Below are 23185 nucleotides of genomic sequence, written 5' to 3'. Positions count from 1 at the left end.
AATAATCCTCACTTAACATGTATTAACTATAGAAAATATTTATATACACATATGTGTTACAATAAATTTTCTACACTCTAGCTAAAGTATCGCTCACAATGGCACATTCACAAATATATATTATAATAAAGACTGGAACATTGCAGCAATTTCCACATATGTGATGCAATAGTTCAATCTTTTTTAATTACTTTACATATTTTAATTAATTTGTTAAATGCAAACAAATATACATATATGTATCAGCGTACATTTAACAAATCATTACGAATTATAGAAATCATCTTGATTGATCTAAACATTTATAAGAAGCAAGGTTTTAGAATCATACGAATCTTGGTACGAATTATGAAAATAGATATATGGAAGTGAAAATGATTTCTATGCAATGAGTTTGGTATAAACGGTGCGACGACACAGGGCGTGTGCGTGTGCGCGTTGAGCGTACGCCTATATGTGTACTGCGCGACACTTGGTTTCGCACACAACGCACACAACACACACACACACACACACACACACAAAATTGGTCACTGGTATTGTTTTACACGTTAATCGTGAACAATATATATATATCAAATAGTTACATAAAATAAGATAAATAAGAGAAGTAAACAGTTCAATGAACAAGCTTGCTAATATGCTAGGCACACAAGAAATGCATTCTATATGCATGCAAACTAAACAAACGTACTGAAATATAACGTTCACGTAATAAAATTGCAATCGATTTAAATAAAAAAAGATGAGCAGATTCTAAGTCTTCTCGACATGGCGACGCTAAAACTTCTTCTGAGCCAACTGAACCAACTGATTTGTGAATAAATGACGCTTACGAGAGAACATATATTAATTGTCAAAACGCATTCCCGTTCTGTCAACATTACTATCGTGGATAACGTCTCTGATGTACTAACGATAAGGCAAACTTCGAAACAAAAAGACAAACAGACTCAACCACTCACGAGACATATGTACTAATTGTCATTGCCTGTGTGGCATCAATTAAATATCAAATCAAGACTCCATTTTACCTGAGTTCAGAATGGAGCCTTGCGTGGGCCGAAATAGTTGTAGAAGTAGTAGACGTAGTGTTAAACAGAGGAATAGATTAGTTGCATACATTAATCAGTCGATATTCATTAATTTTGTTGTAGGGTTCGTTATTTAAAGTTTGTTAGTGTTTGATTTTGTTGTAATAAGTGGTAGAGCGCACTTAAATGTAGCTGCTAACACTAGGGCAAATTTGAGAAAGTAGATTTTACCATGCTCAACTCTCTTCGTTATCAAGTGATAACAAAGTTGAAATTATTTAGATCGATACGATCTAATCTCTATTAGCGGGAAACACGTTTGCGGTAAAATTGTTATTAGATTGAATCGTCAAGTTGAACATAGCTTGGTGACATAATATGACAGAGAAAAGCTCTGGAATTGTAATAATATAAGATTCCACAATGTAGTATAAGTATATTATAATTACTAATAAGGAAATTGAAATTTCAAATTATTCTCAAAAATGACGAGATTGTCAATTATATCTTGTTAGATGATGGGAACGGTACCCTTTCCTAGTGTCATTAATCTTTCATATACTTTCGGCACAATTCATTTGTATGCGTTTTGTAAAGTTTCACAACTCGATACTGTCGATACTTTACAATCAATCAGCCAAGAAAACAGAAATCGTAGACACATATAAAGGGTACATACTAGTGATGGATGATATGAATTTCAATTAAAAAGACAGATGGACAGGGTGCATTTTTATTATCCAAAATCAACAGGTTCTATACCAAACGAAGAGTAACGGCGGAGCTTGGGACGATCAAAACTAGGGTGGAATGTAAAATGATCGTCATAGCCAAAGTGAAATATCGAAAACACTGCATAAGCCACATTTCAGAAACAAAATGTTGATTTTTCATTGAATAAATCTCGATGAAGCAGATTAAAGCGGTGGAGAAAAAGTGGTTAGTGGCTCTAACTTAAATAAAAACTTAATCTAAAGACTAAAGTCCCTAAACACGATGCTATTAAATTTAATAATAAAGCCATTAATTTAAGAGTTGAATGGTGATTTAAGCGAACTAAATATTGCATTCAATATATACGACGAGTTTGCATGTAAAATAGTCGAAATCCAAAATAAAATTTGGTAAAAACCTATCGATTTTCTATCAGGCGTAGACCATTTCTAAATCCAGCAGAGATTATTTTCACAAAAATCACTTTTCTTCGAAATATTTCTCGTATTATATTAAATGTAGCATAAAATTTTTGAAAACATATCTCATGCTTGACGTGAAATGGATTAATATAATATGAATGATTATGAATGATTATGAATGATTGCATGAATGAATGTATGTCTATATGAATGAAGGGAGTTTGTGTGTCACGCTCCTTGTGACTTTTTTATTTTCTATGATTTCATAATCTTGTTTTACGAGCGTAACATTTTACACATTACGAAAAAACATTTCATATTTCCCCGCTTGACAATAACAGCACAAGTCTAATAATACAAAAAAATTTATATATGTGTAAGTGTGTGTGTGTGATGTGTGATGTGTGTGTGTATGTATGCACACATACATATACACACACAAAATTAAGAAATCATAGAATATATGAATAACTATAAATGTTATTTGCACATTAATATTTTGAATAGAGAAGAATATGCTTACCAATTCCAAATGGCTTTGGCGGTGCAGATATAAAGTTTTCGTCATTTCTTGCATGACCTGTGGATGCACGTCGCGGATGCGGAAGACCATTTTCCATATTAAGATCTGTCACACTCTCCGACCGAGTAACATTCAACGAATCCATTGACATATCGAATCTCATAATCTGTAAAAATCCAAGGAACTCTTTCTATTTGAAAAATATCGGATACATTTAATCGAATAAAATATATATTAAAAATTATATGAGTAACAATGGAGAAGGAAAAAAAACTTTTTCAAATTGAAACAAGACTTCGAATAAAGTTTCGATAAAGGATTTACTTGATATTCCGGTAATGTAGAAAAAGAAGACTTTCACAGACGCAATAATATTAATACGATACAAAATTCGTAGAGAAAAACAAGTTATATATAAAATTAATTGAAAAGTACTTCTCTGACCAAAATGCCGAAGGGATAGTAGTACCTGAGAAAAGTTCGGAACACTTGCAGTCTTACGCATCAGTGGTTGTCCTTGTGCTTGTAACAATTCTTTTGTAGCGACGCTTTGTCGTAATCGATCCAATGTCAATATACTTTCGACAGCGGATACCCCGCGAGTATATTTTTCTATGGGGATAATACGAAAGATTAATACGATATGATGCACTTTTGCGCGACAATCGCGAATTAATAATTTACCTATATAAGTTTCTCCGTCGCATAAACTATTATCTTCCCCGCTGGCAGCAATTTGCGCCAAGCTCTCGCGATCTTCCAGCTCTTCGCTTGCCTTTGGTATGTTCGACACTACCTCGTAAGTGACGCCGGTTTGCGTCAAGCAGTCAGTTCGAACGATTCTCTTGAAAATTCTATCTGTAATGCTCTGCCTCTTGTATATGTTTAAAGCTAATCTTTTACGCAGCACAAGATCCATTGGTGCTGGATGCGACAAGCGAACGGTAGTCTTCAAGATTAGAAAGACTCTTTCATTCGCTAAAATCAAGGACGGCGCACGTTACAAATAGATTTGCTACTGGGTAAAATGTAAAGAATAATTACCATCGGTCACTCTATTGAGATGTACGTTGTCGTGTATACTAGAATCCCAAGCGGCAATGGCACATACGTCTTTTTCTAGATGTCGAATAATGGGCAGATTATAGAATTTGTTTCCATGTTCCTTAGGTAGGATCGAGTTCAATCCTGTCACCGATACTTCTTCTCCCGACTGATGCGTTGAGAGATCATCGGCTGTATAATATTTAGTCAAAGTAAACGCATTAATAAATCAAATAAAACGCACATTGATAACATACTGAAAATATTTTTTTTTTACAGTACCATTGAGATCAAGAAATAATACGGGAATATGCGGCTCCATCCCTGCAGGAGGAGTCCAGTCGGCAGGAGCACCGGGAATACCTGAACCCGCCGCGGGAACCAGAACGGCGTTCCGTTCCTCCGTGAGACTGACCCACTGATCCACGAGACTTTGTTCTCGCTCCATGTCTTGTTCCGTTTTGTCTATAAAGATGAGCAAACGGATGTAGGAGAGTACAGAAAAGACAAAGTGACAACAATTGTTAAATAGAACATTAATAGATCTTTCGTCGCTGAGACAATTTCGTTACATTACCTTGTTTATTGATGAGTTTCTGAATTTGTTGATCAAGGTATTGTCGTCTTCTCATTAGAGCATCACTCCACTTGTCTCTCAATATACTCAAGTCCTCATCTTGATAACTATCTAATGGAATTTGCAATCGGTTTCGTACTGATACACTCCCAACGGCTATATTTAATATCGATTGACAGATGATCGGTAAGGTTCCGGAATTTTGTACTGGTTTTACTCGAACTTGTATGCGACGTTGTTGGCCTTGCCGAAGTTGATAAATACCACCTAAAAAAAAAAAGAAAGAAAAGGTGCCGATCATTTAAAAGTAGATTAAACGCGTGATGTTTTTTCGAGAAACAAGTGTATTGCAATCATTCTCACCTGTGCACGTGTCTTGCTTCACTACAACTTCAACAGGCGAATATTCTCCCTGCTCATTGAGCTCTTGTATCTCCACCCATAATTCAATTTTTCGCGTTAATTCGGACCATCGGTCAGCGAGCGATCTAGCTTTTGCCAATTGTTGCTGTTCCACTTCCCATCCAGGTTTACTACGTGAGAAACCTGCGCTGCGATGGCCCCATACTTCTATACTCAATGCCCCTTCTAGTAAGTGAGAAAACACAATAAGCAAATGTGAATAATATAATAACACAAGAGATACCGTATCACTACTCGCGTTAAAAAAAAACGCACGGATAAAAGCGCAATAAATTCCTACCAGCGACATGTTCCATAAACTCCTCCGTAATGGGTATGGTAAAATCTCTTGTATCATCAAACTTAAATGCCAAGGAATCCCTCTGTCCAATGATGCAATTCGCGTTGGATAGCTCCGCGTTCACCATAGGCGGAACTACTATCGGTTCTGGGTGATGCCAAAACATGTATTGACAAAACACAAAATGACTTAACGAGAGTGGTAATCCGGTAGCTTGCTTTATCGTTACACGACAGGTAATGTGGCTAGATCCTCCGGAATAATCCTCCGTTTCGGAGGACGTCGAGTCCGCGGAAGACTCCGAAGCAGCCTCGCAAATCCGATCTTGAGGAAATTGCCCGGATATGCGACTTATTTCGACCTGCAATCGGCCAGCGACTTCTCCTTGCTGACTAATAATCGGAGTGTGATAATCTAATCGTACATCGTGGAGTAACACTTCTAAGAAAATATTTGCAACTCCGATAAGATTGTGATTCTCTTGGGATTCGTAAAACGGATCTTGTGTTTTTCCTGGTATTTCGTCCTGTAAGAAAATAATTTTGTAAGAAAGTAATTTCGCTGTTAAAAGGAAATATTTGAAAGATATAAAATATATACCCTAATCGCAGGTAATCGTTGACAATTGTGAGGATCTTTTCTTTCCTCGTACATGTCTCGCATATCGACTAATTTATTTTCTAGCTTTTCCATGGACCAAACTTGACTTCCCATATTTGTCCTCTTCACTAAAATTGCGGGCTCACTGACAAACGCGCCTCGCTGAAAGAATACACTCTACATAACGAAGAGTGTGAAGAAATAAAAAAAAAACATAAATTAACAAAAAATAAAAAGTAAAACATAAAAGAGAAAGAAAAATTAGGACAAATATAATGTACCATTAATATTAATTATAAAGATGCGGATATAAGTAAATGAATAAAAAGGCGAGAAACATATACGTATAATAAATGACTAATTAAACATTAAACAATTATCACAAATCAGGTAGATTTTTGTAAATCGAAAAACTTAAAAATTCTACATAAAACATGACAAAGGCACGATGTTGAAACAGTACACAATCCTTCATTATTTTACCTTCCTGTTCGGACTTAGATTATTCGGAGGAATTTGCAAGGTGACGCTAAATTTCGTCTGTTTGCCCATCTCCTCAGCTAGGACATTAGCTTCTTGTACCAATGAATTAGCCTTTAGGATATCCGTCTTCAATTGACCTAAACTGCGCTTGAACATCTCGTCTCGTTCCTGAGCCCATTTTTCAACTCGCATTTGCGTCGTTGGTGTGCAAGCCGGGAGCTTTCCACTTTGGCTACCTCTCAGAGGATCGTAAGGTACGTAAGGTGAATACGGCGTCGAGGGAGATAGTATATTGCGTAATTGTTGAAATTGTCGTTCATACTCCTGCCTCTGCTTCTCGAGTGCAACCTTTGAAACATGTGCGTAATTAGTGATTACGAAAATATTATTACGAAAATGTGAAAATTAAAGCGATGTAAGACGTATACCTGCTTATCCTCTTCGTGCTGTTTCTCCAGTCTCGCTATAGCTCTCTGAATCGGATCGTTCGAAAGTTCGTTAAGCATGAGCTCTTCTCTTGCAAAATTGTAGTCAATGTTTTGTGCGGGAGTTTGCGGCTCGCTGTTGATTGCTGCAGACAGCGCAACGATATAGGCGATACAGACGATACAGACGATACAGAGATGTATGTTACTCTCAATTACTCTCAATTACTTTGCGAAATTAATACGTTTTATTTTGAAATCAATATAATCAAATCAAGTCGTACCTGTAGCACTTCTTGGACAGTTGACTCTGAAGAAATGATGATTTCCCCAAACGATTCTATCACCATGCTGTAGTAGAGTCTTGGTTACAACTTGCGTACCATTGACAAAACATCGAGCACCATTTAACGGTATCATGTACAGGCCTGATTCTTCTATCGTGATAACGCAGTGTTCCGGCAGAATACCCAAGCCGTGCAATTGAATATCCTGTTCCCTTTTGGCTGAACGGCCGCCTACAAGGGTCCTTTCCTGAAACACAGAGATATGCGACACAGAGACAGGTGATGCGAATGAGACATGGCCTTGTACCTCCGGAGAGACACGGCCTACGTATATAGGGCGTACCTTGAGGTAATAAACCAATAATTCGTTCAAGCTTGGATCATCGTTCAAATTAACCAGATAGTATTTGCTCTTCTCTACTTGAATACCAGACGCTTGTACGCTTATTCCCATTTTTTCCAGAGCCTGCTGCCTCTCGTGTTGCAGTCTCTCGGTTTTCACTAGCTTCTCTTCCCACGTCTGTGACATTTCCTTCATTAATCGTTCCGATTCTGATAGTTTTTCCGTAATGTCTGTGCGTTGTTGGCCGACAATCGATCCCTGAGCATAATCGAAATCAATCATCGTAGCGTTATCGCGCGATCACTTTAACACGAGTAGCTATAGGCTCGTACTAGATAGGTAACGCAATGAGGAAGGTTCTCTTACTGTGGCATGTAACAACATTTCCTTCAAGGTTTCAACCTCTTGTCTGAGTTCGCGAATAATTCTAGCATTCGGATCCTCGTTAACTACAGCATGATTGACTATCCTCTTTGCTCTGTCAGCATACCGGAGAGTCGACAGTGTTTCCTCGTAATTGTCGGCAGCCGGTGATATTGTGGCTACCATGACAGTTTTGCTATTGCCACCAAGATTATCCTAAAAGTTTCGACCGAAGGATATTTGACCGATAATCGATACGAGAGCATAACTTAAAGCACCCTGTCGTGAAACGTGAAAGCTAATGTACCTTCAAGAGCCACGTGAGAACAGAATCTCTGTAGGGCACAAAATTGTCCTTCTTCTTGTTGCTGCCGGAATTTTGATCCGCCAACTTTGAAATGACTAGACCCAACGTCGTTAAAGACCTATAAATCAACGCTTATTACGCGTTTCTCAGGTTTAAGCTAACGTAGGACAATTTCTACGAGTCTTAAAAGGTATTTACTTGTTAATATTGCTTCCTTCTTTAAGTCTATCACCCACTGCTCCGGTTTTCACAGCCCTTTCGCTCCCAGCTAAATCCACCAAACTCATCCGCGAGACCTTTTCCCCGCTGACTCCGCTCTTCGAATCCGTTAGAGTCTGCGTGAGAATCACCGAGAATACGGCATGCGAACGGGAGCTCTCGGAATTCATATTTGTCGCCGCGACTGTTCGCGATTTGTTGCCCTCCGCCATGAGGTTGTCGATCTCCTAGAGTTGAACGTTTCGTCAATAAATATGAATCGTTCGGATATGGTCCATAAATGATTTCTCGCATTTCTGCACAGATATGGAAATTGTTGATAGCAAGAGAAAGGAGGGGCGGTCACCTGAAAAGAAGTAACCGCCAGTTGGCTCAGCCCGTCCACGTAGGGCCCCAAGACATTGTGCTCTCGGACTTTGAGTGATTGCTTGTTTGGTTTCGGATCCAGGAGATCGTGCACTTTTTCATTATAGATCTCCATATACGAGACCTCGACCTTGTACGTGAGCTCGAAACTTTGTTGCTTCGCTATCATGTCAAAGAGATTGTCGCACAACCGTGGTATTATCCCTTTGTAGTCGCCACTGCCCATCATCGTGTAAGACTTTCCGGAGCCTGTAAGGGCAAGCCACGCATGCGAAAGACGACGTTAAATCCTGTATGCCACTTTAAATGATTTTAAATTTAAGTATTTACAATATTTATCCGTTAAAAAATGAATCTTTAAACTTTATCCGGATGATATTTGAAGAATTGTGCGCGGGCGTGTGGGTGTGCGCGTCGCGTCAAAAACTCATAGATAGTACATATAGAACTTTCTATATACTTTCTCCCTTTTCTCGCATTTTTATTTTTGCTAATATTCTATAAGCACGCATGATATTTGCAATGTGCATATAAGCGTTTACGTTTTATCGTGAAAAACAAATGTGTTTAGTGAGACGTTCTTCCGAAGTTTGACGAAGCATTTTAGGTGATTTGATATAAGTAAATTGATCCATCATACAAAAGCGCGAAAAAAAAATTGGAAGAAACAACGGATTAGATCCGATCGATTAGATATCTCTCACAACGGTGCTCGTGAGAAGCGCGAAGGTGAATTTAAAAAAATGCGCGATCTTTCATCTCTTTGCACCGTTTCATCCTCTTCGTCTCGTGTACGCTTGTATCATACGTATCATATGTAGATATGTATCATATATAGGCGCGGAGAGTTTATTGTTGTCCGTGGTGTCTTGTTCTGCTTCGTGTACGTGTGTGCGTGCGTGTGGGTGTGTGGGTCAATGTCTTGCCCCGCAGAAAATCAAGCGTACAGTCGCTTCGCGGTGACGAGCGAACCGATTAATCGCGTTATTTGCCACGTTACACATCCGTTGATGCTCCGCTCATTAACTATCGCATCCTTTCTAACACACGTTAACGTCAGGCGTCTCTCCACGCGGATTTAAAGATCTGAATTGTATTGTCCGTACCACGGACAATAGCTAAACGAAATTAATCAACAGTTACAAAGTGTGTAACTGTTGCAATTGATGTCATACCGGTTTGTCCGTAGGCGAATATGCAGGCGTTGTAACCCTGAAACGCATTGTCCAATATATCACGACCCAGGGCGTCGAAAACGATATCTTGACTCGCAAAATTGTCCGCTCCAGGATCCAGGGAATAAAAGCAGTGATCGAAAGCGAAAGTCTTCGGCTTGTTCCTACAACATCGATAGAAAATAATGATCGTATATGTAATTGTACACTGAGAAAAAAATGTGCTTACTTTTAGTAAATATATTTACTAAAATTAGATTTACTTAATTTAAATAAATAATGTTAAAATGTAAAACTTATTAATTTGACTATAGTAAACTAAAGCATTAAAATCAGAAAATGTTTTCTTCTTGAAACGTTTACTTGAATCAAATTCAGGTTTACTATATTACAGTGTAATAGTTATTGAAATATAGTAAATGAATTTTTAAAATACTAAATCCGAATCTTTTAATTTTAGAAATGGCACTTTAATAAATATTTGCTTAAATTCACGTTTCCAAAGTTATAAAAATAATAAACGTCTTCAACCGCTCGATCGAGGGAAGAAGAAGAAGAAGAAGCCGCGGCTGATCCGGCTGACTGTCGCATGACGACCTGACGACCCGACGACGAGATCGCCCCTGATCGCTCCTTCGAGATTACGTGTGTATGTCCACGGTATACATACACCACGGTACACGAGTGCCCCGCGCCTTTTCAAGTGGCCTTCGACACGCAAAACGCGAAACTGGCTCTGCGTCTTAGCGCCCGGCTGAAATTGAAAGCGATTTCAGCAACGCTTAACACTCTTAACAAGCTGCAAGCGCTATCACGTTGGGCTACCAGTACCAGGTGGGTGAGCCACCGAAATCAAATTTTTTTCCCCAAGTTGCTTCGATCGAACTAATCGACTGCGGATGACGATGACGATGACAGGCTGACTGATCGGTCCATCCGATTCCTCCCGCTTTGATATCGTATATCATATCACTCCAATATTAGCTCGAAATTTGGATGCGCGCATTGTAATAGATTTTTTACGTTGCCACGTTGCGACGTTCGTAGCGTTGGAACTGTTGCAACTGCGAGACTGCGAGACTGCGACTGGCAGCAAAGTTGAAAGAGCCGCTCGTTGTACTAACAACACGTTACTAACAAATCCAATCTAATTCATTGCTGCACGCGCCTACTCGTCGCGTGAGACTCGTTATCCGTTCTTACATAACGAAAACGAAGAGATAGCGATCATTTTGATCCTCAAAGTCGATTGGATCCTCGCATCTTATTCGACTGTCGGTTTTGCCCGTAGCCGTGAGCAGAGGGTTAAGTACAGGGGAGCGTTTTACCTTCTACTTGGTGTACCGAGACGCGATACGTCCTGCCGGTACTAACAGATCGCAGATCGCAGATCGCAGCCAGTTACGTGCCTTGGAAAAAATGTCAAAAGGCAATACAATCAGAGTCACGAGTACCTTGGCGCGTAGCGTGCGCGCACGCGAGCCGTAGTAGTCAAGTCAAAGACTTTGACTTTCATCGATCGTATTTAGCTCCATTTTCACTCAACGACGATCGATAGATGACGATATTCCGTCTCTGCTACGCAGCGCTCGAGTACCGCGGGTAAAGTATAGTAGGGCGAGGGTATATCCGCATGGCATAATACTCGGGTTATCACACGTTCCCGAACAATGCAAAAGCAAGGGCAAACGCGCCATTGCGCCATTGTCAGTGAAACAATGTGAAAATAATGCCTCCAATGTTCCATATATTTGATTGCGTCGCACACGATCGATCGTTACCCTTAGTTAGTTCGCTTATCAAACTAAGATACGTGAAAACCATCATAGGTGAACGATAAATCTTGCCACGCTGCACTCGTGAAATCGTTGAACGTGCAGTGCTCGAAATAATTTCGTATCGTTATTATCTACATTTAGGCTGCGTTCGGAAACGACGAGTTTTATGATTTACTATTGTACCGAATTAAAGATCAGAAAACGTTATTCCTGTATTATCGAAGATGTTCTCACGCACACGCACACACCGATTTCACGTTCGGAATTAATTAAACTATGTTCTATATCGAACGCTCGATCTGTAGAAATCTCAAAAGTCTTTTCTACTGCGCGTACGCAGGTGATTCTAAGAATCTAAGAAATTCAACCCTATCTCTCAATACAAAGATCTTTTTTATTATATAGTCGACATGAATAAAAGTTGTCCGTGGAATAAAGGTAGAGCAAAATGAAATACCTCGTTGCACACACGCACGCACACACACACACACACACATTATAGTGGGCATATTACAGCAAAGTGGGATCTCGTAAATTGAGTTGAAAATTTCGAACATCCTTCTTCTATCTTCTACCATTGCATATCAAACAGAGTCGCGCAGATATGATTAGAGGCATATTGGGGAAGCAGAATCGCAGTAACAGAAAGAAATGCGGTAAACGCAAGTGCGAGCGAGAAAGTGACCCGCGAGAATAAGCTGCTCCGATAATTTCTTCCGAATTACTCTTTACGTAGATACAGGTAAGGTAATGTATCGACCCTATTTCTGTTCTCCGTTAAATCGAAGGACGGGACTCGAACCGGGATTAAACCATTTAGACCTAGATCAAGTTCAACCCTCTGCACCCTTACACCTTATTAAAGGATTGCCTGATAAACTACGATCGATTGTCGACGAAAGGTAAGATATTTGCGTTATATCTCGCAAGATACACTTTTAATTTTGAACACGGTACGACGCCGACGCTTGATCTCTTTCTCGTTTCAATCTCACGGCGTTCATTATCTTTTTATTTGTACTTCCGTATTACGTATATATCGACGTGCCATTAACGTTCGCTTCTCGTAATCGGCATCTCGTTTCGCGCGAGTAACGTAGCCATGAAATTAAAAAAAACAAAAACAAACTGGGCGCGAGAAGAGAGAATAAAAATGATGAAAGATGCGCGAAGAAAGATCTCGATGGGGCTTGTATCCTCTTTATGAAAGAAAAAGACTCGTGCCGTCCTTTGTTAGCGAATTCAACCGCTCATCATTACCCACCGCGAGTTTCCTCGGTGCCCAAGCCGTACAATTAGTCGGCCGGGATGGGGACGCATTCAGCGTCAAGATATTCGGCCGTTTTCCAAGCTGAAAGACTTTCTCGACTTTACGAACCAGAGAGAAACGAAAATAACTTGGTCTAACCGCGCGCCGCGCGGTAGAATTCGCCCAAACGCTTGGCATTCTCGAAACTGCATTTGCAACTCAGACCAAACAGTATCGCAACGCGGTCCGATACAATTAAAGTTGCAACAATATCCTAGGACGTCCTAGGTCCTAGGTATATGTTGCATCGATTTGTACCGGACAATGGCTTTTATCCAATTGATTCATGTATGTACCTATACGGACGTTTCCAATGTGCGATTCGTATTCGTAATCATTTTGTTTCGTATAAGGGAATGCCTACGTCGCGTCGAAGTAAATCGATTTCAATTATGTCGATATACGATATACGATGTACGGTACCGACTACCGGCTATCGACAAAAGCCGTAATCGTAATCGTAATCGTAATCGTAATCGAACTAGCAAAGCCTTGTAAAACTGGACGAGGACGTATCCTCTTTTTGCTTTGTCGCATTCACTAATGTATGAAAGTAGATCGAGCGTGACCGATCCAATCCGACGAAAAGCTCGCACGACAATTACCCATTTTTTGCTCGCGATAATTAGCACGCATCCGCGAACACACCTGCCTGTGGACGACAACCCGTTGCGCAACAACCAAGGTAACGCGTATACAGATTTCCTGACCTATATTCCCACCGCGTGTCTCATCGCGCAGCGACGAGTCTTTACGGCCACTGGAAATTAAGCCTTAATTCCATTAGATTTAAATTTTCAGAAAATTGCATTGACATTTAAGCGCGATAAAAGCGTCTTCTGCACGTAAGGGCACGAGGGCTCGAAGCTCGAATGTATGTACAAGTCAACGATAAAAAAACTGGCTTTATCCTGATGTCATTTGAATATTTTTGCCATTATTTGCCGCAACGCAACGATGCGTTCGACGGCGCGGCGTTGCGCTGCGCGACTCGCCTATAAGATATGTATGTGATGGACTGATGGACACGCTCGCGGATATATGGCAATGGAATTTGAGAACCGAGCAAAATCAAGCGTCAAGTATGCGCGAAACTCATAATTATTCGGCGTACACGCGTACAACGTGCCGTTTCATCCGAACCGTCTATTGTCTATTATTACTCTTGTATTGTTAGCGTTTAGCGTTTAGCGTTTAGCGTAACGCAAGCTGGTCACGCATGAGATGCAGGGCGTGCGTCGATCGTCGATATACAAGTTGATTTCTTCGAGAGAAAATAGAGAAAAGACAACGGAAGAAGAGCGCGTAACAAAGTGATCGTGATCATCGCGTTGTTTTCGAATAACTGTAGTGAAAAAACTGAGGATATCACATGTGATTGCGATATATGCGGGTTAATTGCTAATTGCGCGGTATTGTCTATTGAGGTGCTGTAAACGCGAATTATTTTGAAAATAATTACGTTAAAATATATTTAAAAAAATAAAATTAAAAAAAAACAGAAAAATTGGAAACTGTATCGAGTATAGAATATCATATATATTACGACATATTAATAACGAGAGATGTCATTAATATTGCTGATCCTGCGGTCCAAAGTTTATTTTAATTCATAATATATCGATAACGAATTGCTATAATTGTTTCTCGTTTCAATGTTACTCATGCTGATTAAGAGGTACCATTTACACATCTGTATTTTTAAAAAGCTCTATTAGGAAAACAAAGTGTGAGATATCGTCAAAAGAATCAACAGAACAAGAAAAAAAAAGATATAACGGATCCTGAACATTAATTGTCTCATTGTCCGCATGTATGTGTGAATGTATGAATGTCATAAATAATTGAATCGGCATGTTATAGATTAATCGATTTATTACACTACAACTACAGCAATAATTTGTGTAATTTTCCGCGCTATTTTGTATGGTTGAAATACATTATAGTTGGAGCGTTCTTACCAGGCTATAATCCTATCCGCATAAAAAAGCAGGTGTTTAATACGTTCCAAATGGATAGATACGCAAGGACGAAAGACGAGGCGAAGACCTTCGTGCGATAGTGATCCCATTGTTCATGCACATTGACGTTGGCGAAGAAATCTTTAATGTCGCTCAAATAACCCATTTATACAAGTGGGACGTCACGAATGTACGATGACCTCGTCATTCCGCACTTGATACTTCTATCGGTGATAGTAGATGTAACAATAATATAGAGAATTTAATTGTGGGATCGAGGAAAAGGAGGGAAAGGAGGAAAAGGAATGGAGACGAATGAGAACACAAGTATGGACGAAATCAAGATGATCCCACATAGGAATATGGGAAAGGAAAAAGAAGAAAGTGCGATAGAGAAGCTGCATAAGCATGTCGGATAATATACTATTACTTTTCCAACTACCATACCGAGTAAAAAGCTTGCTCTACTCTTCAAGATATATATATATATATATATATATATCCATTTCTCGCAAAACTCGCTAGTCTTCTCTCGAATGTATGGCACGAGCCTGTCCTCGGCTCTCGAGATGGAGAGCCGAGGATCGATCGCGTCTCGTGCCTCGTATCTCTCTCGATATGTTAATGAGTCATCTTACGTCTGATTGTCGACCGACTGAAATGATTGGTATAGCCGATACTCGGAAAGTAACGAGCACTTGCGCGAGCAAAACAGTGCGCTCTCTTTTCTTTTGAAATTTCCTTTCGTGTAAACTTTGTATAAACTTGTGAATCTGCTTTCGATACTTGGATCAAACTCGAAATTAATTTAATTTAATTTAATTTGATTTGACGAACACTTACAATGAAAGGAAGAAGGTGTATGTATAGAAACACAGATAGCAACGAATAGATAGAGAGAATTTCTAAAAAACAAAGAGGTTAACGATCATTATGAGCGAGAGCATGCAAATGCAAGAGCATGCAAGATAGCTCAAGTGAGAAGAATCAAGACGGATGAAAGCATCGAAAACCGATTCGTTGGCACGAATCCACGGCATCCACGCATGTTTATCGCAGGGACATGCAGCTGTGTGACAAACGAATCGCAGACGCGTTTCACAGCGGTTTCGGCGATTCTCGAGGACACTTTACGGCTCCCGAGAGTCTGCCGAGAGTCGCGGAGCAATAAAAGCGACGTTATTGGTTTGGTATGATACGGCCATTATCGCGCACATCCTAACGTACAATCGCGTATCACGTGTGACGAAATTTAAGGGCATAAAAAAGAAAGGGTATTGAATTGAGAAAGATATCGAATTGAATCTCGTAATTTTTGACGTAGAATGTAGATAATAAATACTTTTTATCATTTTCTTTTTATCATTCAGAAAATGACGATTCAGATTCATTAATGATTCAACCAACCAAATGACAAACCCTCCTAAATCTAAGATATCTAAATAGATAAAAAGTTATATACATGTGGAGGAATAGAATAGAATCTTATCGATATACGCGCGCAATTAGGCTCAATAGGATCGTCCGTGTATAGGCGACATAGGCGTATCATCAGATGTACACCGCGACCTTTCATCGATTCAACTGCACGTGCGTAATTCGCGCATGTAACGCCGTTACATCTGCACCTGAAGCAGAGAAGGAATAAAAATCCGTGTATAGAGAATAAAAGCCGCGAGTTTTCCCTATATATAAGACGATATCGCAATCGCCATCGCGAGTCATCGTGTCATAAAAATAGCGTGACATTTCATCGATCGTGTAACATACTCGTAAAAACGTCGCGACTGTACCAACACGAAACAACGAACGAAAATAGATTTTTGCGAATTTCGATCCTTCGTTCAGCCACATCCTACGCATGAGGGTCTCGGTACATTTCTACTCTAAGATAATACCATACTAAACAGACTGACCGACCGACGTGACCGTGACGCGCGCAGGCCGCAGATTAATCCCCTGCATATCGAATATGCATCATGAACAGCGTATTATTGTATTATTATATCATTACATATATGTCGTATACACTTTTTACCTCAATGCGTACATTGAGATTCGAGTTTTACGACTTTTACGTATCGTGAAAATACCAAGGACGTGAAATAGTTGCATAAAAATATCTGGTAAACGAATGAAAGAACCGATGAAAGACACAGCGATTCGGATTTATTTTACGCGATGCCATTCAAACTGTACTTAATATCGTATCCAATCGCCGCGCCGCGCAGCGCCGCGCAGTGCCCAGGAGACGACAGTATTATCTACGAAACATGATAAGAATGTGTGCTTTAATTATCTGGCGCGAACACGCTTTCGATGTTAGATGTTATCAATTGGTGCGCGGCGTTAGCACTTTTGAACAGCGATATGAAAAGCGTATCTTTTTCCGTCAAATATGTACTTTCTTTAAAATATCATTACTTATATACGCTACGCTTCTCGTTCAATCGGATACATATCGCTTCGACACGTCCGCGGCGCTGTGCATCAGAGATAAAATGTCATGCAGAAATCAAAGTCTGCGTAGACAATTTTGCGCTGCATTTTGTCGGGACAGATGGTAAGAGAATGCCCCATGCCCTATGCCCTATGCCCTGTGACAGACTACGGTGAGTCTGAAAACGTCATCAGAGCAAGTAAGCGGAAAGATCGAAAATTGCTCACCGATCGATCTTGTCCATCGTGGTGGGATGATGCAAGATAGTTTGCTGCCCCGTCATCTCGACGACACATTGCGTACAGAGTTCCAGCTCTGTAACGAGAGAAAAAAATATATATCAATCGGGATAAACGATTTAGGTCGCTGTTAACTGAAAAATAACTTCCTTGCGTTATCTCTTTCTATACCCAGATTGTACCTTGGATCAAATCAACACGGTTTAAATATGAAGGGCACAAGGGAAAAACGATCAATGTCCATCCGGAGTATAAAACGATTTCGAGAAAAACACAATTTTTTAAGTTTTAAGACATCAGATATCTTAGGAAAGTTATTGAAAAAAGTACTAGCAGTGTAGAATATCGGAATGCATAGTGTTTACTTGTTGTTAGCGTTTACATTATACGTAACATATATGTATGTTGAACTCTGATGGTTCTTTGTTCTTTCCCATGCATAAGCGCGTGGAATATGCTCGTTTTTCCTCAGCACGGCACATCTTTCGGCCTTATATTTCCAATGAATTGTAACTATTCTTGATTAAAACAGATAAGAATTATTCAAATTTGAATAATTCTTTGAAAATATATCACAAGATAGCATGATCAGATCAATTTCGATAAAAAGTGGATTTTGATCTTCGTTTTTCCACTGTTTTTACTCTTTACATATTTCTCCATTCTTTTAACACTTGGAGTGCCAAGCTGATTAAACCGGATAAATATCTCATATATTATCTTAATATATATTTTATTGCTTCGTTTAATGTCTTAATAAAATTTATATTATTTCTTTATATATAATCATGTCTTAAATATTTAGTAAAATTATTCTTATAATCGGGTAGATAAGATCCCCGATTCACTCACAAATGGATGAGTGATGACGGGGTCTATGCGGAAATTTACGCGTCATCCAGACATGGCTGACATGGCACTCAAAGTGTTAATCATTGGTAAAATATATATTCAGAACTGCACGAGAACTCATTTAAAATAATTAAAACTATTTAGAATCGATCAGCACCTCACCTTCGTTCTCACAATTATATAAAGACGACTTCTTCGAGCGTTTTAAAAATCATAAAAAAAATTAAAAATTAAAAATATATATTTATCGTCATAACTCTTTCTATAGATCTTTCAAAATCTACCAATGAATGTTACAAGAGAATTCCCGTGGGATAGAGTGCACTCATGTCGCGTCTCACCTACTGGCGTCTCAGTTTGTCCGGAGGTATTTTTGGTGCTTTTATGACTAAAACTATTAAAAATAAAGCCAGCACTCTCGATACTTGATGAATTTCCAAAATGAGTATCCACATGAGCTTAACACATTGTTAAAAAATTATTAAAAAATTTGATCGAATTAATCAAGGTTTTATTAAACGCGACCACACAGCTGGGATTTGCGCAACTTTTAATCAACTAATAAGTCTCATAACTGTAGAACGTGTCGTAACGCATACGTAACGATACCCAGCGCAATGAAACGATCGCTCAACAGTTACCAAGTTTTGATAATAAAATGAGCCTATATGTTATTATAAATTATAAATCATGATTATATACGTTGCGCGAAAGCTGTCGTTGATTAACTCGACACGTGAAAAAGACACGAGGAAATGTGTGAAAAGAAAATATTAGAAACACGTATTTGTACATCTTAAACCTTCAGTCTCGAGTTCACTCGAAGAAATTCTGAAATCCGAGCAGATTCTTTTCTCGCTATCCATAGATTCCATAGTACCGTAGAATAAACCCTACGCGCGCGCGCGCGCGCGCCAGTCTGAGAATTCGCCAAGTCGACATCGACAGTTGTTCGTTGAATATGCAGCCGATAGATATCGCCAAAATGCAAAATGCAAAATGCAAAGAATGGAAAAATCGCGAAATTGAAATGAAAAAATTATGTAACGATAAATAACTAGACCTTTCACTTTCGCGCACAGACATAAAAGTAATTTTTTTACCACGCCACGAGCTTTCTCATTTGCTCATCTCAATCACGAACTCTACGTGTGCCGTCTGGGTTTATCTATTATATTATATAATAACAGTCATTTACAATGATGAACATATCTTGTTCGGCCGATTGTTCGACAATAGAAGGAAAATGAGTAACGTGAGTAACGTGAGGAGTATCGTAATAAAAATTTTCAAATAGACAGTATTTTCAAATTTACAAGCTACGAAGCTGTATGAAGCTGTATGAAGCTGAAATATAGAAATAATGAAAGCGCAGTGCTCTCTTGTTTCTCTCATCAAAATAGTCTAATCGGGTCAGTTTACACTAGAGACCGTTTCTCTCTGTGCAAGTGTGCACTTTCTCTCCAATGAATTTCTTGTTCTTGTGCTCGCCACTTGATATCCAATGTGCTGCACCATTATCTTTCGCGACTCGCGAGACCAATCCATTTTGACGATATATCGAAGAACGATCTGTCGAAGCAGTCGAAGGATTAACAGGGCCAAGCCAGGGCCAAGAATCAGATCAATCAGATTAATTACGTTCGCACGCAACCTTTGCGCTACCTCGACGATTGAATATGAAATCGTTAAAGCCGCGACGATAGACGGTAGGCGGAGTAGAAGGCAGGGAAATGATCGCGACGGTAACTCCACGATCGTCGATCGGTTAAGAAAGGGGATGATGACTCATAAAAGTAGGTAGAAAGCAAATGGCACGAGCTTCTTTGTACGCCGCGCCGCGCCGCGCCGTAGCGTCACGTAGCGCTTGTTACATGCTTAACAAGTACATCGAACGTCACGTCGCGTCGCGTCGCGTCGATTCAAGAAAGTCAAGAGTACGCGATGATAGAGAGAGTGGCAATGCCAATCCAAGGCGGGTGCAAGTTTGATTATTGGATAGATATTAATTAACAAGCATCATTATAATACTTTATTGGGGATACTTCGGCGTTAATAACGTTAATATTGTGCTTTATGCTTTACGAAGCTATTCTCAAGACTTATCATCCGCGTGAATCCGCGAAAATCTATGACACGTTAACTTGTTGTTGACAAATTATTATTCGTAATTGCGATGCAAATCAAGACGTCGCGTCGCGTCGCGTCGCGTCGCGTCGCGTCGCGTCGATAAGACGATTTGCGATCGAAAGTGCACCACATCACCATATTACCGCATGCCCGACACTTTTTAGAAATACTACGTGCTCTAAATATTTTTTACGCGCATCATCCCGACAGGGACAGCTTTCGACTTGGACGTTATTTTTTCAATTCAACGTACTTAAAAGTGGTTGGACGAAAAGTAGGTAACGGTAAGGTAAGAGGTTGCTATTTACGCAACCTACAACCTTATCGAGTTATCGTAATTTACAAATAATCGTAGGGGAAAGAGGAAAGAGGAAAGAGGAAAAAGGGGAGAGGCTTTGATTGGAAAGATTGGAAATTTTTGAATTGGTGGCTCGCGATAGAGCTCGATGACAAGAGGAGAGATATTGGACATTGGGCAGATAACGACACGAGTCTGGCGAGAAATAACGAGAAGCATACCCGCTGGCTACACCGCCGCGCCGCGCCGGCACCGCGTCGGCGTCGTGTGAATTAAATCTTACGAGCGCGAAAGTTTGGTGATTAACATGCGCGGAAAAGAGAGGGAAAATTACGCAACCTTATCGTAGAGAATCGCGTTACTCCGTTTTCGCTCCTGGTCACGTTCGCTTCGTTAATTAAAGTCAGCGCTAAAAACTCGACGGCTCGACGGCTCGACGACTCGACGGGCGCGCGCAGGCAGGGAGGCAGGTGACAGGATGACGCCAGCGTCATTATTCCGGATGGATAATAATGAAGTAACGTGTGACACATCAATATCATCAAGAGCCGATCAACGATGAACGCGTGTAAAAATTCCAAGAGCGAATCTGACAACGAATCGAACATCCGCGATGTCGCGCGGAGAGAAGCGCGAGATAGTTTAACAACAATTGGAAAATGGTCTTGTCTCGTTTTCCGGTCCTCGATCCCAAAGACATCCCAGGGATTACGCGTTTCCCCGACCCCGATCGATATTCCAAGGTCATCGGACTAATGTCACTCGAGCGTGACGTTTTACTCTTTACTCGGTTGCGCGCGACAAAGCTCTCTCGCGCTTTGTCACGCACTTGACGCCTCGCTCTGTCTTGAGTGTCTTGGTCGGCGCGGCGGCACTGCAGCCACTGCAGCCACTGCAGGGTCTTTCGCCTTTATTCTAAATCTAAATCGTTTCCAATCCTTTCAATCCTAAACATCTGTCATCTACCAACGAAAGGCATTTTTCACCCGCTCGAAATAATCGTGTCGCACGTCGGGAGGATAAGATAATTGGCGAATCTCGAGAAACTTGCAACTGCCGTTCGGACCTTCGGAGTTTCGAACTCGACTAACTTGTCTGATATATTTTCTACGCAACACACCAACACAGTGGCAGGGACAGTGGCGCAGAATGATTTTCGTCGCGGATTGCCCGATGCCCGATGCCCGATGTCCGACTTCCATTTCGCCTTGTTAGTCACTAATTCTAAGGCGAAATGGAAGAGTCAGTCAGGTGCGTTTAGCGTTTAACGTTTAGCGACAAGCGTATAGCTGTTATAGCTGTTATGGCTGGCGCGAAGAGCCCGCAAATCTCGTAAACATTGAGCATCATTTCAACATTTTGCGACTCGGCGACGATGGTCCTTGAGCCTGCCTCGCAATTCGCAACTCGCAACTCGCAACACGATACCCCGCTGGAGCGCGCGTCATCGTAATCGCCCGAGACTCGATAAAACGATAACGCGCGCGCGCGCGCGCGCGCGAGAGAGAGAGAGAGAAAGAGAAAGAGAGAGTAGCAACGCGGATCGAGCGGAGCGGAAACCCTGTGCGCCTGTCACGAGACCTGTCCATTGAGCTCCGTTGAGCTATCGGGCCATTCGGGCCCTGCGATATAGAACCGAGGATCAATTGCATTTTTTTCGTGGAGCGTCTTTGGACATGTTCGATCCCCGAAATGAAATCGCGTGGCGCGAGGCGAGGCGAGGCGGGGCAAAGCTCCGTTGGAGGCAGAGGCAGGGGCAGAGGGAGAGGCAAAGCAGGGACGTCAAGAGATACGTACCTCTGCGATTAAACGGCCGGACCCGTACGGCAACCTTAATTTTATCCGTAGCCATGACTTTTGCACACACCGGTACGCGCGCACTCGCGTATCACTGTCACACGCGATCGCGAAAAACCGTCCGGCGCGCGATTACGCCTGCACCTGATTACGTCTACTCTCGCACGATTCGCACATTATTCTCCGCTACATTATTCTCAACCCAACCCGCGAACCTGTCATCTTTCGAACGACACTGCGTCTGACTGCGTCTACCCGCTACCGTCTACCCCGAGCCCGAGCCTCCCGTGACACACTTCGCCATATTGCTTAAAGTCCGTCGTCAGCCGTCAGCGCTGAGCGCAGCGCTGGACAACGACGGTCATCCAGGCCGCCGCCACCGCCGCGCTAGCCGCTATCGAGGCTATCGAATGATAGTGTTTTCGAGAATCGCCGTTAGGAACGCTCCACACGCTCCTATGACTCGTATCTCTATCGTCGGCGTCGTCGTAACTCGTAACTCGTGACTCGTGTATCGTGATCGGACTAAAATCACTAGATTCATCGACCTATGGCCTAGTTTACACCGATTTCTTGATACACGTATGTATGCAGTACATACATACGTATCAAACAGTATATTTGAACTGATCAGCCAATAATCAAATCAAATCGTGTACACAAGGCTTTACAGAAAAGCAGCAGTTTCATTGGCCTAGTTTACACCGATCACTTAATACGCGTATTATATAGTAAATAACTAGTAAATAAGTCTGATTATTGGCTGATCAGTTCAAATATACTATTTGATACGCGT

The 23185-nt window shown here is 40.8% G+C and overlaps 1 protein-coding gene across 4 annotated transcripts in view; it reads right to left on the bottom strand.

Annotated features, from left to right (window-relative positions):
• Window positions 1–22777, bottom strand: part of LOC139772344 (kinesin-like protein KIF13A) — a 34485-nt gene extending 11708 nt beyond the window's left edge. The window contains exons 1-21 of one of the 4 annotated variants that reach the window (XM_071705980.1): window positions 22390–22777; window positions 17301–17388; window positions 9586–9749; window positions 8391–8659; window positions 8024–8271; window positions 7826–7943; window positions 7522–7734; window positions 7156–7413; window positions 6810–7059; window positions 6529–6671; window positions 6101–6448; window positions 5618–5794; window positions 5018–5543; window positions 4678–4902; window positions 4315–4581; window positions 4020–4202; window positions 3738–3929; window positions 3378–3671; window positions 3163–3305; window positions 2694–2859; window positions 1035–1052 (exon numbers count right to left, since the gene is read on the bottom strand). In XM_071705980.1, the coding sequence (XP_071562081.1) occupies window positions 1035–1052; window positions 2694–2859; window positions 3163–3305; window positions 3378–3671; window positions 3738–3929; window positions 4020–4202; window positions 4315–4581; window positions 4678–4902; window positions 5018–5543; window positions 5618–5794; window positions 6101–6448; window positions 6529–6671; window positions 6810–7059; window positions 7156–7413; window positions 7522–7734; window positions 7826–7943; window positions 8024–8271; window positions 8391–8659; window positions 9586–9749; window positions 17301–17388; window positions 22390–22444 (4345 nt within the window). In that variant the 5' untranslated portion in view covers window positions 22445–22777. The remainder of the gene's footprint in view (window positions 1–1034; window positions 1053–2693; window positions 2860–3162; window positions 3306–3377; window positions 3672–3737; window positions 3930–4019; window positions 4203–4314; window positions 4582–4677; window positions 4903–5017; window positions 5544–5617; window positions 5795–6100; window positions 6449–6528; window positions 6672–6809; window positions 7060–7155; window positions 7414–7521; window positions 7735–7825; window positions 7944–8023; window positions 8272–8390; window positions 8660–9585; window positions 9750–17300; window positions 17389–22389) is intronic. The other 3 variants (XM_071705981.1, XM_071705982.1, XM_071705983.1) reach the window with 3 other exon arrangements.
• Window positions 22778–23185: the final 408 nt, after the last annotated feature.

This window comes from Temnothorax nylanderi, unplaced genomic scaffold (genome assembly GCF_030848795.1).
Source record: "Temnothorax nylanderi isolate EJ_2023f unplaced genomic scaffold, tnyl_v1.0 TNYL_tig0048_pilon, whole genome shotgun sequence".
Classification (NCBI taxonomy): domain Eukaryota; kingdom Metazoa; phylum Arthropoda; class Insecta; order Hymenoptera; family Formicidae; genus Temnothorax; species Temnothorax nylanderi.
The sequence above is the reverse complement of the archived record's forward strand: the minus strand, read 5'-3'. Positions and strand labels throughout refer to the sequence as shown.